Source organism: Bacillus rossius, chromosome 3, assembly GCF_032445375.1.
Source record: "Bacillus rossius redtenbacheri isolate Brsri chromosome 3, Brsri_v3, whole genome shotgun sequence".
Lineage (NCBI taxonomy): Eukaryota > Metazoa > Arthropoda > Insecta > Phasmatodea > Bacillidae > Bacillus > Bacillus rossius.
The window spans coordinates 60,286,648-60,301,008 of record NC_086332.1 but is presented as its reverse complement, the minus strand read 5'-3'; the positions used below and the strand labels follow the sequence as shown (position 1 = coordinate 60,301,008).

Sequence of the window (14,361 nt, the reverse complement as noted above, 5' to 3'; positions counted from 1 at the left end):
ACGCCCGCTGAACGCCTGCCCTCTGGCCTCTCCCGCAGCAACCAGTACCCAGTAATTCCTTGCCAGGCCACCAGGGCGCTGGCCTAGTCCGCTCCATAAGCCACATGCTTCTAGCTGTGGCCTCGTGCGAGTTGACCTCTACTCGGTTCAGCCACACCTCAGTAGGTCGCGCTGACATCGGGCAGTACCACCAACTTTGAGATATCGAAGTCTGCTTTTCTCGACAAGCCGAAGCTTCCCCCCCCCCCTTTCTTTCTTTAACGTCGCCTTTTAATTACGAGTTTTTTCTGCCCCAAATTTATTGCGCACCGCGATTCTGGACTGGCTACTTCGCATCTACATTATCAGGATGCCTCTCCGTTTGTCTTTTAAGATGTGATCAACTAGACAAGGGATGATTCCCATAACGGTAGTGTTTAGGTGTTAGTCAGTCCGTGTAGATCTAGCTCGAGTAGTCGTGTTATAGTCATCATAAATAATTAATTTTTTTTATAAAATCATGAAAAGTTTTCTCAATGCCCGGGCAGATCCTGAAAGACATTACCCTGTTTGGCGAGTTTTTACTACCTTTACTCCCCGACCATCATCGTGACTAGAAGGCATTTTCTGCCTACTCCACCAACTGTCTGTGAATTAGTCCTGAACATATGTTTCGGCTCTGTTCACAGACAGGGTACAAGTACTGGACCAGGGTACAAGTACTGGACCAGGGAACAAGTACCGGACCAGGGTACAAGTACCAAACCAGTTTACAAGAACCGGACACATTCCAAGGACCAGATCAGTCTCCACGCCGGATGACTAAGGCCCTCTGACGTCCCGTCAGCTGTTCCACTTCATCCAGCAACCTTCAACCCGCCAGCCCTTCAGTTTTTAAAAACTTTTTTGGACTAGCATTGAACCACGACATTGAACATATCTGACAGCCATAAATGTATAATTAACACTTAAAAGATCCTAGCACTGCGAAGCAGTTTATTGCTACGAATTTTATTTAAATTATGTTAAAGATCCATTTAATTGTCTACTAAGGGCCGGCCCATTCTTTTAATAATGTGATTATAAATTCATGCTATATATATATTTGTCAATTAATTTATAAAATATCATCTTACTGTGAAAATAATCAAAAGTAAAATAAAAACAGAGGTACTAATATCTAGACAAAATCATTATTTTGCCTTTTGAAACTGAAAGATCCACTTGTTGCCCCCAGTCATCAGGAGAGTGAATTGTAACAAAGTTGTAACATAACTTGGGTTTACTCTGCTATGACTGAGGAGTGTAATAGTACCTAAAAAAAAAAGATTAATTAAAATAAATATTTAACTAAAGCCATAGTTGAATGTTAAAAGCAAAGCATAACACCCAGATTATACTCTGTCTGACTCGAGTTCCTTACTAAAGCCCATACCAGTGTCATCAACTTATAACCATCTGAACCCCATCTTGAAAACAGGTGTTTTAGTTTGTTAGCACACCAATTACGTATCTAAAAATCTTGCTTCTGCTTGGACTGAAATTTTTAGGTATGCATCTAATAAAAATGACATGCTTAATGCTAAAAAATTGTACGTGAAAATAATTTCTTAAAGAAAGGAGATGATACTATTTTTTTCACACACGTAAGAGATCTCTGTTAAAATAAATTTTATTCACAAAATTGTAGCATGGCAGCAAGTAGGAAGTTTTCAATATCCGATAAAAAAGATTTTATAAAATTTAAATTACTTTGAAAAAAGTAATATATTTTCATCATATTTTAAATGCTTAATTAGTAGTAAGTTTTCATCCTATTTTCTTTTAATTCATGAGACATCATCTGTACATGTGACAACTAAGCTATTATGGCTACCAAGAACCTCTGAGTAGAGAAGGATGGGCAAGAGTGGAAGACAAGAGTGAAGGGCAGGGTGTAATAAAAAATGAGGAAAGAAATGAAAAAGAAATAGGAGAGAACATAAGGATAGGTCCACTAGCATTCTATGAGTATTTTTTGAACTAGGAACCAACAAATCTGCTAAGTAACACAGTACTTAAGCAACCCAAAAAGGATTCGACTTACCTGTGCCTTCAGGACAGGCTTGAGGAAGGGCCACGCGTCCTTGTGATGGATCAGTTCAGTGAGGAAGTCCTGCAGAACTGCGTTATCCAACGGCAAGGACTCATCCAGAGCGTGCGAACGCCTGTGGCTACGGCGTGATGGAAGCAACTCGTCCTCATCCTTCTTCACTTCGTCTTCCTTCACACTACTGTCATCTGCAACCACCACACAATCTTAGCAACTATCAGATGGATGTGACCTCCCGCTTGCATGCTACTGGTAATGCGACGTACGAGACCTGCAAATACATTGGTGGGATGGAGGAAGTTCCAAAGTAAAGTTGGATTCACAACCTACATGTAATGTACGTACGTCTCTACACATGAAAGTAAACACTCTGATATTCCATCCTGCCATCCACATCCTCACGTACCATGCATGCATGCGTGTCAACAAGTCAAATGCACTTCCTCTATTCCACTTATATGGCTTATGTATGCCAAGAAGAAAACTAAAGTAATAAACAAACTAACCTTCAAAATATTAATTAAATTAGTTTTTTTTTAAACAGATATATTCAATATGTATTGATTTTTCAAATATACATGTTGTATGTTTCACACTTGTGTGACATCCCTTGCTGGACTAGGTAAAAGAGATGATTGAAAGAGGGGTGACACGGGAAGGAGTGGTATGCTAGCTGGCATTAAGTATTCCAATTTGGCATTTCCTGTGACCTTTAACCACCCTTACAAGATTTTATTTACCCATTTCACCATTTCATGTGTAGTCAGAAGCTTTATCCTGTCAGCTTTGGCTGTGTGGTAAGACTATTTTTGGAAGTGTGTAGAGTTAGCAGAATCATTTATGGTTGGCCTTCACTTAAATCATGAGTAGGAGGCAGGTGAGTCCCCAAAAATATATCACAAAGAACAAATAGTACTAGTTCAATCTTTACATCATGTTTATTATTGAAATCTACAATCATGAACTAAGAAGCGACAGACTACATTGCAAAAATGGAATGTGAAATTAAATTTTTTCAAGTCTTTCCCAAATTGTTTATTAACCCTCCCCAAAAACTAATACATATGTGGTTGGTCCAGGTAATTTTATGTATTTTCTTTATCTATTTGCAACACGTTTCAATTAAAATTAAAACCTTAACAGGAACACCACACCAACCCTTTAAAACACAAAATTATATGAACATGACATATAACTAAATACAGTAATTAGTTCATAAATAATTAGTATTGAACTGAACATAATGCACATGCATGCATATGATAATCAAGAACAAAACCTTGTAATAAGCAACTTCAATTAGCAAAAGCACTAAAATACCTGCACATATACATTTTCTCTAACATGCATTAAACACAATACAGATGAACCACAAACACTAACAAGTCATGAAACAAGAAAAAACTGTCATTAGCAGAAAGCAATAGCATATCCCTGTTTATTCCAGCTAAGCTGAACTCACTGTTGCCACGTCAGTCATCTTCCCAATAGATTTAGCGGGTGTTTAAATCCCACAGTCGGTGGCTAGCTGTTTTCCTGGTAGATTGTAGCAGCTTAGTCAGTGGGATTTATTGAAATAACGTGGGTTTTTTGTGATAGTTTCTTTGGATGTTTTTAAAATAAATGCAATATTGAAGTACTTAGAGATATTGCCCATCTGCTAAGTGGCATAAAAAAAAATTATATTTGCATGTCTTTCTACTACTTATGTTAATGCAAAAAGGACCCAGATTTATATTTTCATTTTTCAATTATGTTAGTTATTTTAATGGATAGAGATTAATATGATGCTTCCAATGTACAATTCTGAATCCAGGAAATACTTGCAAAGAATATGTACTGATATGTACCGCACTATAGCAATTTGTTTCCAGATGAATATTTATAGAATTTTTTATAGTCAGTATATACAAGGACAAATTAAGAATGCATTTTTTCGTAGCTCTCTCTTTCCCTTTTTTAATTCTAACAATTTTTGGTTTGATATATACTGGGAAACAAAAATGAGCACCTAGCAACACTGGCTTAACTACACAAAACTGAAATTAACAGCGGTTAAGGTTGGTTTTCAAAGTAGGTATATTTTAAGTACTACACCTGTCCCTCACTTAGCACATCTTCAGATTGCACGGATTCATTTAGCGCAATGTAAATTTTACTGTCATATTCCTGAATAGCACGTCTGTAAATTTCAGTTAGTGCGAAATCTCCACAGGAAAAAAAAAGTCGAGCACGACGTCACGAAGTCTGTTTCAACTTCCGTGATGTGCCGTAGGATACAGTTAGCTAAACAAGGGGGAAAGAGATGCACGAACAGGTCTGTCTACGCTATCGGCTGTTGTACAAACATCAGCTATGGCATGTTAAATTGCGGCTATGGAGTGTAAAGGACCAAATTTTTGTTACGTCCGCGCGTATGCCCCCATGCCATACAGTTGTCGCCTGGCTACAGACCGGGCCGTGAACTCAGTCTAGCCAGTGGCAAGGAAATCACACAAATAAAAGCAACGTCTGCCCATTCACCTGCCGGTAACCGTACGTGCTTGATCACTCATAATGCATCGTGTTCAAGTATTTGAAACAAAACTAGAAGTATTACGGCGCTCAGATTGACATGAAGGCCACGCTTATGTTGGTCACATTTTAGTTTTAAGCAAGTCAACTGTGCGCACAATTTTCTTTTAAAGACTTTTTTAAACCTTATAACCTTTATCTGTTAGTCTGCGTCGCCGCGGTATACCATTTATAAAAAGGTAGCCAGCGCTAGTTGGCATCATTCATGTTTGGCTATGTTGCTTCCCGTATAGAGCCAGCACACTTAGTCGAATATCGATATTGATATCTCGCCGATTGCAACGCGCGCTCTCTGTCTTGTGCCTAGTTTACTATATTTGATAACCCGCACTATTTTGTGGTGTGTACTATGACAATAGTTATGCGTTAGTTCAGGCTCGCATTTGGGTAACAGATTTTGTTTATTTATTTAAAGTTAAAGAAAGATTTTTATTGCATGACTTATTTATTTAAATTGTTTGGGGTGCTTTTTTATATTCTACTTTTTAAATAAATGTACTTTCCATGAATGGATTATGTTTTTATGAACAACTTTACTCAAAAACTATTTTTTTTCGCATAAAAATCGCACCACTACTCAAACTTGATCTCATTAATTGTGCGACGATTATGCGATAAGACACAACTTCAATTTTTGAAAAATTAAAATGTAATTATCCGGACAGTAATATCAGTTTCACCGTCAGTAATGGATGGTTTGGAAAGGTATGTGACGTGAGTTTAAAACGGATATCTTACGTTTTGATCGTCACGTGGGACCAGTGACGTCAGTAGAGGTGAGCGCAGGCGGGTGGCTACGGCACATGCGCAGTCTGGCGGAGGCCGGGCCATATTGTAGCGGCAAATAGGGGAGAAGGTGTGGCGGAGCGACGGCGGAAGGACGCAGTGGTCACCGGCAGAATAGCGGTGTAGGGCTGACGAGTGATGGTCAAGGGTCGGCTTGCATGGACCGTCACCAGGGAATGGCTGTGACATGGCACGTGCAGACCAGGTCTGACGTCGTGCAGCATACACGGGGTGACCCGGGAACCATACAGTTCCACAGAACGGCGGGTCGTGTCATCGGGGGAACAAGCATATGGGTATCCTGGTTGCTGACCCATCAGGGCAGCACTGGAAGGAGAGATCTGTCGAGAACACACCGCCCCAGCCGTGTCGCCGAAGAGGAACATAGTAAACAGCAGCAACTCGGCCGCAACGAACCCATCGTCGTGGGCGCCCGGAAAATAGCAATATTGAGGTGGGATCGACAAAATCGTCAGTAACAGTGGCGGACACTTAGGTCGGTTAGGGATTATTTTAGCATGAACTAAAAACTGTATAAGGCCCTGAACTATTTGTTTTTGTCACCGTTCTTTGTAACCTATGGTTTATAAAATCTGAGGGGCAAAATAAATTATTATTTTGTAAAATGTGTTAGTTCTTTGTATAATAGGGCTTAACGTAGGTGTGCCACTCTGCTCCCTCAGAGCAGAGGCGGTGTCAAATGGAAGGGTAGAAAGGGCCAGAGCAATGTTCAAATACGTAAGGCTGAAAAATTAAAAAGATTATTGTACCATAGTGTGTCACTAGCATTTGTGTTAATAATCGTTACTAACATGTCTGCAGCCATGTTTTGGACGCAGAAGCTCAGTAAGGCTGCGTTAGGCACTATGCTGAGCGAGGCGGGAGTCGAGTACGGCTCGGAGGATGGCATCGAGGTATTATGGGCCAAGGTTCAGGAGCTTATACGCCGGGACAAAGATCCTTCGACGGCAGGCAGCATGGGTCTGTTCGTGCCTGCGAGCACTAACGTATACGGTAGAGTCATGCTGTTGATTGATAAAATACCAGATTTATGTCACATGGATGTGGACCATGCTATACAATTTTTGATTGAGTTGAATAAAATGTTAAAGTTAGGCATCGGAACACGTGAAATGTGGTATGGCGGAATGATCTCTAAAGTTCCGGAAAAAATTCGGGAAATATTCGCCCAAGCTACGTTAGAGGTTTGGCCCGCGGATAAGTTGTACAAAGTGTGGCTTAGTAAAGTTTGTTCAAACTGTACGTTAATAAAGGTACGGTTACGGTACTGCAAGAGTTTGTCGGATCACGTAGCCGACATTATTCGCCATGTCGAAATATTAGGCATGCCGGATGTAGAGGAAAAATATACAGCAATAGTCATGAATAATTTCCATGAGGAATACATCCGATATTTTATAGGAGTAGCAAGGCCGGTTACGTTGGCAGCTCTACTACAGCTCGCGGATGAGAAAGAAATGTAAAAATTGGACAGTGCAATGTTGTACGCGCAGCCCAAGGTAGAAGCGGTCCCTGGTAACTTGAGACCACCGTGTAGCATTTGTCGACGTAGTAATCACACAACTTCAAAGTGTTACTATAGAGGCAAGGGAACGGAAACGTGGCGTAGATTTTTCGAAAACGAAAGGTCAAGAAAGTAAAAGGTTTGAATGCTGGAATTGCAGAAAATTAGGTCATTGGAAATGTAATTGTAAATTAAAGGGAAAATCGAGGGTGGACGGCCGGGAAAGCCGTGAGGAAAAACATGAACTAGCAGTACATGAAGTAGGAAGGCTTCATAGAAGCAAGCAGAAAGGCTGTTGGGGTTGCAGGTCGGCTGATCATGTACGTCGGGACTGTGTAGGGACGTCAGTGACGAACGCCGGCGGGAGACGTGAATGTTGGGAATGCGGTGATACGAGCCATAGGCAAGATAAGTGTTATTTAAAAAAATTTGTAGTACAAAACGGGTCGGGATCATTGAAAATAAAAAAATCAGGTTCAATTAAAGTACCCATTACAATTGGGAAAAATTGCGTGAATGGTCTTGTCGACACAGGATCGTCGGGTACGCTAATAAGTAAAAATTGGTGTAATCAGATACTCAGGGAGAATGATATTGGAACAATTCAAATAAAGAAAATTCCTAGGGTAACATTTACCACAGCTGATAGGGGTTTGTTGGCCTCAGAATGCGTAGCGCGTGTATTGATTAGCATCGGTGGATTTGCGTGGAAATACGAGTGTTACGTGCTAGATGGCATCAACTATCCAGTAATTATAGGAATTGACTTCTTGACTCATAACCAAGCAATAATTGATTTTCGAACATGCAGACTTCGTTTTGAGTTTAGCAAAAATCCAGAACAGGAGGTAGATTTGGTAAGGGGAGGGAGTGAAAGACAAGTGTATGGAGTCAGAGCAAACGAAGAGCGTGAAAATATGATGGAATATTTTCAGGAAAAGTATCCAAACGTTTTGACGGACAAGTTGGGTCACTGTACAGTTTTGCCTTACCGTTTTCATTTAAAGGACGGAGATCCAGTGGTCTGCGCACCGTATAAGGTGGCGGCAGTTAAGGTGAAACCATTTCCTGAAATGATTTCCAAAATGCTAGACAAAGGTGAAATAGTTAAATCTACTAGTCAATGCGCGAGTCCGGCGTTTTTGGTACCGAAAGGTAAGGGGAAACCCTCAGGGTATTGTTTAGTTATGGACCTGAGACGGGTCAACCTTAAATTATGCCTGGACCCGTTTCCAGTACCGAGTGTAGACTTAGCAGAAGGCAAAGTACTTTACAATATTGGATTGAAACCAGGCTTTTTTGCAAATAGAGTTACACCCAGATTCTAGGGAACCATTGTCGTTCGTCACGCCGTGGGGGCACAATAGCTGGTGTCGCATGCCGTTTGGGTGTAATAATGGGGTACAGACATTGTCAAGAGTACTGGAACATATGTTAGGAAAATATCAGTACGAGTTTGTTTTTAACTACATTGATGATGTTTGTATTTATAGTAACACGTGGGAAGATCATAAAACGCACATTGAAACAGTAGGTATTGAAGTCCTTAGGCGAGGCAGGATTGATGGTAAATCAGAGGAAGGTAACCTGGGTGCAGGAACAAACAAAATTTCTTGGATTTATTATTGCGAAAGGTCAGTTAAGGCTGGATCCGGAAAAGGTAAAGCCGTAATAAATTTCCCTCAGCCGAAAACTTTGAAGGCAGTACGGAGATTTTAGGCATGTGTGGATATTATGCTAAATTTATCCCTGAATATGCGGATGTGACCGATCCCTTGAACTTACTGAAAAGGAAAGGAGTAGAATTTATCTGGACAGAAAAACAGGAAAAGGCATTTAAAACTCTAAAACGTGTGCTAACTACACCACCAGTTTTGACCTTGCCTAATAATGACAATGATTTTGTTCTGCAGACAGACGCTAGTGGTATTGCGGTCGGGCCGTTTTAAATCAGCGGGTGAATGGAGAATTAAAAACCTGTAGCTTACGCTAGCCGCCTACTAAATACGAACGAACGTAAATATACTGTGTATGAAAAAGAATGTTTCGCATGTGTGGTGGCTATGGAAAAGTTTAGCGAGTATTTAGAGCCAAAGACGTCTGAAGTTCAAACGGATAATCAGGCGTTAAGTTGTTACTAAAATCCCAGAAGCCTCTAGGGTGGATTAGTCGCTGGGTTATGCGATTAACACGTTTCAATTTTACGCTTAAGTATATAAAAGGGACCGATAACAAAGTCGCGGACTGTTTGTCTAGGATGTTTTCAGAGGTGCATACGGATGTGAGTGATGATGTCACGGATGATAGTGACGGAACTAATGGCGACATCGGGAATTTATGTGTACTAAATCAAGTACCAGAGGTTTTTGTGGACTTAAAGGGGAAACAAAGCACCGATTCCGAATGCACGGAAATAACCCAGAAAATGAAAACAGGGAGCCCGGAGTATGTAGTGAAAAGTGGTCTGATAAGAAAATTGACAAGAAAGGAAAGTTCGTGATATTTTTGCCGTGGGAGTTGAGAAGGTTAGCTTTCCAGTAATACCATTATACGTTTTTCGGAGAGCAACAAGGACGCAAACGTACCCTGCAAAGAATTAGACGAGAATTATTTTGGCCGGGAATTAGTAAGGTTGTACAGTGCTGGGTTCACGAATGTGAAATTTGCCAACGAACGAAGCCGAGAAATGAAAAGCGACAAGGGAAACACCACGCTACCGTGGCTAATAAACCGTGGAAGCGGGTATATATGGATGTCTTCGGACCTTTGCCTAGGAGCAGGACGGGATTTAAATATATCCTGTTACTCATCGATAGTTGTACAAAATTTGTATTATTGTTTTCTATGAGGCAGACGCGATCCAAAGATGTGGTTGCGATTTGACGGAACGAGTTTTTACAATTTTTGGTTTCGCCGTTAAGTATGGTCACGGACAACGCTTCGTATTTTGTTTCACAGCAAATGAAAAGTTTAGCTATAAATTGGGGAGTGAAATTTATCCAAATTAGTGCCTACCGGCCTGAATCAAACGTAGCGGAGAGGACAAATCGTGATTTGAAATACGCCTTAAAGGCCTATCAAACAGACGCAAGCAAACATACTCGGTGGGACCGTGGACTTTATGAGATAGGATTGTGCCTAAATAATGTAAGGTGTAGTGCCACAGGAGTAACTTAATCTGAAATGTTTTTTGGTAGGCAGTTGTACCATCCACTACTAAACGCTTGGTGTTTTAGTTAAATCTCTAGTGATGAGGACGATCGTACCTTTACGACACAAGATTGGGGACGAGCCTTAACTAATTTGAGAAAATATAGGATGAAACTCACTGACAAGTACAACAAGGGACAAAGGGAAACCATGATACAGAAGGGAGATCTGGTTTTAGTGGAAACACATTTTTTGAGTAATAAAACTAATAACTTTATGGCGAAACTAGCCCCAAAGTACGCTGGGCCCTTCAAGGTCTTGAAATGGCTTACGCCAGTTACGGCTCAATTAGGTGACCAAGCAGATGGTACTATAGTGAGTAAAGTACACGTCTCCCACATAAAACTGTATGTTATGTCTAAGTCAGGGTAACTTTATGTATGTAACCTATGTGCTGGTTTGTACAAAATGTGTATATAATATATTTGATGTAAATGTAATAGTAGGTTAAGAGATCAATATTGTGTTCTGGGCAAGGTTTTTATATGAAACAATAGTGGTAGTATATAATTAAGTTAGTGAAATGTATAACACCTCTGTGAGCTGTAAAACATGTAACACCTCTAAGTACAGCGAAGTGCTATGTTCAATCAGGTTTTTTTTTTCGCTAAGTGGGGGGAGGATAAAACTGATACCTTTCATTTTGATCGTCACGTGGGACCAGTGACGTCAGTAGAGGTGAGTGCAGGCGGGTGGCTACGGCGCATGCGCAGTCTGGCGGAGGCCGGGCCATATTGTAGCAGCAAGAAAGAGAGAAGGTGGCGGAGCGACGGCGGAAGGACGCAGTGGTCACCGGCAGAATAGCGGTGTAGGGCTGACGAGTGATGGTCAAGGGTCGGCTTGCATGGACCGTCACCAGGGAATGGCTGTGACATGGCACGTGCAGACCAGGTCTGAAGTCGTGCAGCATACACAGGGTGACCCGGGAACCATACAGTTCCACAGGAGGGCGGGTCGTGTCATCGGGGGAACAAGCATATGGGTATCCTGGTCGTTGACCCATCAGGGCAGCACTGGAAGGAGAGATCTGTCGAGAACACACCGCCCCAGCCGTGTAGCCGAAGAGGAACATCGTAAACAGCAGCAACTCTGCCGCAACGAACCCATTGTCGCGGGCGCCCGGAAAATAGCAATATTGAGGTGGGATCGACAAAATCGTCAGTAACAGTGGCGGACACTTAGGTCGGTTAGGGATTATTCTAGCACGAACTAAAAACTGTATAAGGCCTTGAACTATTTGTTTTTGTCACCGTTCTTTGTAACCTATGGACATGGTTTATAAAATCTGAGGGGCAAAATAAATTATTGTTATTTTGTAAAATGCGTTAGTTCTTTGTATAATAGGGCTTAAGTTGAAGGTCACGCCCGGGTGGGCAAGTCAGCTAGCCGACTGACGATAAAGTACATAACCACGCATCTCCTGTTATGCGGTGTCGTATTTGTCATACAAAGTGCGATAGGAGGCATATAAAGATTAATGGTGTGACATATTTATAGTTGAGAGTTATTCTACGGATTTATATTATGTAAAGTATATTTTCCTAGACAATTTTGGAACACACTAATTAAATTAGCCTTGTTATTTATGGAAACTAATGCTTCAGAATACGCAATTTCAAACAACACGGGCATTTTTAGGAACGAATGAGTTGTGCTAAGTGAGGGATAGGTGTATTAGGAAAATTCATCGGTAAATGGCTGAGCTTCAAGATACATAACTTAACCGTTTTTTATACTTTATAATAATTCATGACAGTAAATATGAAAGTGCAAAAGTGTAATTATTATTAAATATATTTATAAATGTATATAATATATAGGTATGCATAATGTCAGCATTATACAATGCCACAAAACGAAAAATTGTACTAACCAACTTATGCCAACAATTAATAAATTAATATAGTACATCTTTTCTGATTAGTGCACATTAAACCAGGCCCACAAAATTTAAATTTATATTGTGTTATTGTGTTCCCCAACACTTAAGGTAGTTGAGAGCTGTAAAATCTTTTTTTCTAAATGTTTTTCGAAATCCCTGATATTCAATAGCATTAGTAAACATATGCATTATGTCAGGAGCTGGTCTCACACTTAAAATTTAAGAACTTTCATTTTCAAATGTCTCATAAGATGTAGAGAGAAACTTATCAAACACAGCTACAGCTGCTCTAGCCTAATTTCCCCTCCACTCTGTTTGGATGGCTGGAGGAAGCAAAGTCAGCTCTTTGTCCCCTTGCACTGTATGACCCGTGTGACTAAGACACGCTGATGGATGAGTTTACATGTATCACCAATTTTCAACAATCCATTTTGCGCGTTGAAGATAGTAAAGATGTTTTCTGCATTATGCCATTATAAAGTTGGCATTTTTAGAAAACACCAGTCTTTAACAAAACGTTAATTTGTAGCACACACCCGTTTATTATTGGCACAAGGGAAGCGGAACGCTGGTCTGGTTCTAGGGTCGGGCTGCATGGCTTTGGTTACAATTGGAACATGCAAAGACAGCAGAGCTCCGAGTTTCAGAGTAAGAAGTGGACAACAGACGATGGATTGCTACATTGTAATTCTATCGAATCAATGTATTCAAATAACAGATTCAGCATCAAATTAAGATGGAATTTTATCCCTACTGAAAGTAGGGAAACCGACAATACCCTTGGTGGCATGGAATATTCGCGCCTGAAACTTGAACTTTACCTGTCATACTGAAAACATATTGGGACAAGGTATTTCATATTTGAAAGAATTCTAGACCTAAAACAAATCAACTTAGAAAGATTAAACAAAAAAAAAGTTCAGATTTGCTGGAATGTACTATAACTGGAGAACATCTGCAACAAAATTGCGAGCACAACACTTAGGCAACACAGCAGTATCCTGAGAGAGGCAAAGTTACCTAACTAACTACATGTTACAGCAACACACAAATACACAGTGCAGTGCTCCAGTATATTGTTAAAGGATAGCAAATGCAACCCTTACACACCCAGCCCATCAGCATGCATGTTTATTTCTGTGACTGTTCGCAACTGTCCACTTGCAATCTTGTCTCTTTCACTTATGTATGCCTAATTACACCATTTAAGTTCAGGTGATAATGGTTAAAAAAATTTTGTAGCACATTTTTTATGGTGCTCTGGACACATACGGTGTGCAGAGCTTCAGAACAAACCATAGTTTAATGATATCATACAGCAAAAGAAAACAGCCATCCAGGAATCCCCCCCCCTTTCCCAAATCCTTTTCTTAACTTGTAGTATCATCACAAGACTCTTAATATACAAAAGAAAAAAAAACCAAAATCACAACACTGGTATTAAAACATTGTTAGGTTTGCAAAAGGGTTAGTTGAACGTAGAACGGGAAAAAAATTAAAGAAGCTGACAGCCACCAAATGCGAAAAAATAAAGGGTGCTGAAACGATCAACATGGTGGACTAACCATCCCATGATTCGCTGCGGAGTCGCCGAGCAAACTTTGAAATGTTGGCAACAGCGACAGCTGCACAACATCGTCGCTGGCGTGGGAGGGGTTCCTCCTCCCCATTTCCTGCAGAGCAACAAGTCAACAGTACACAAACTATGGCTACCACTACTCGTCCAGCATCACATGCAAGCCCCCTACTACAACTGGTCCATACCATCCACCTGCACTCTCCCAAGTACTACCAATCAACAACACTAGTCTCACACACTACATATGTTAGTTATTTCATTCTCTCATCATTGCCTTTATTGAAGGTATACTTCTGTCAATTCACCACAATAGCTTTCTTTCATATTGCCACCAGATGTTTACTAAGTGTTATCTAATAGCAGTAAAAAATCATCACTTCAGTGACATTTCACAGCTCCCAAATAACATTCAGTTAATAGGGTGGCAAAATATGAAACTAATGTCTATAAAAATGCTATAATAATTAATTTGCAGGAATAGCCTTTAACAAACTAATGTCATAAAAATGGAATAACAACTTGGTGTACGAGACTGAGACTTAATAACAAAACAACTTTCTCTGTATTTAAGTAGAACCATACAAAATTTTACTTCAAAAGCAATGTTGATTTACAGCATTAAAAATCATTATTTAAAAACAACAATTAAGGGACAGACTTTAGTTTGGAAGTACGTACTTAAAATGCAGTCTGTTCTAGCATGGTTATTAAACATTTTGATCAATTTATTGGAT

At 40.2% G+C, this 14,361-nt stretch overlaps 1 protein-coding gene across 2 annotated transcripts in view; it reads right to left on the bottom strand.

Annotated features, from left to right (window-relative positions):
• Positions 1-14,361, bottom strand: part of LOC134530761 (bromodomain adjacent to zinc finger domain protein 1A) — a 158,831-nt gene that overhangs the window by 37,829 nt on the left and 106,641 nt on the right. Inside the window, exons 22-23 of one of the 2 annotated variants that reach the window (XM_063365909.1) lie at positions 13,614-13,721; positions 2,066-2,259 (exon numbers count right to left, since the gene is read on the bottom strand). In XM_063365909.1, coding sequence (XP_063221979.1) covers positions 2,066-2,259; positions 13,614-13,721 — 302 coding nt within the window. The remainder of the gene's footprint in view (positions 1-2,065; positions 2,260-13,613; positions 13,722-14,361) is intronic. The other variant, XM_063365910.1, reaches the window with a different exon arrangement.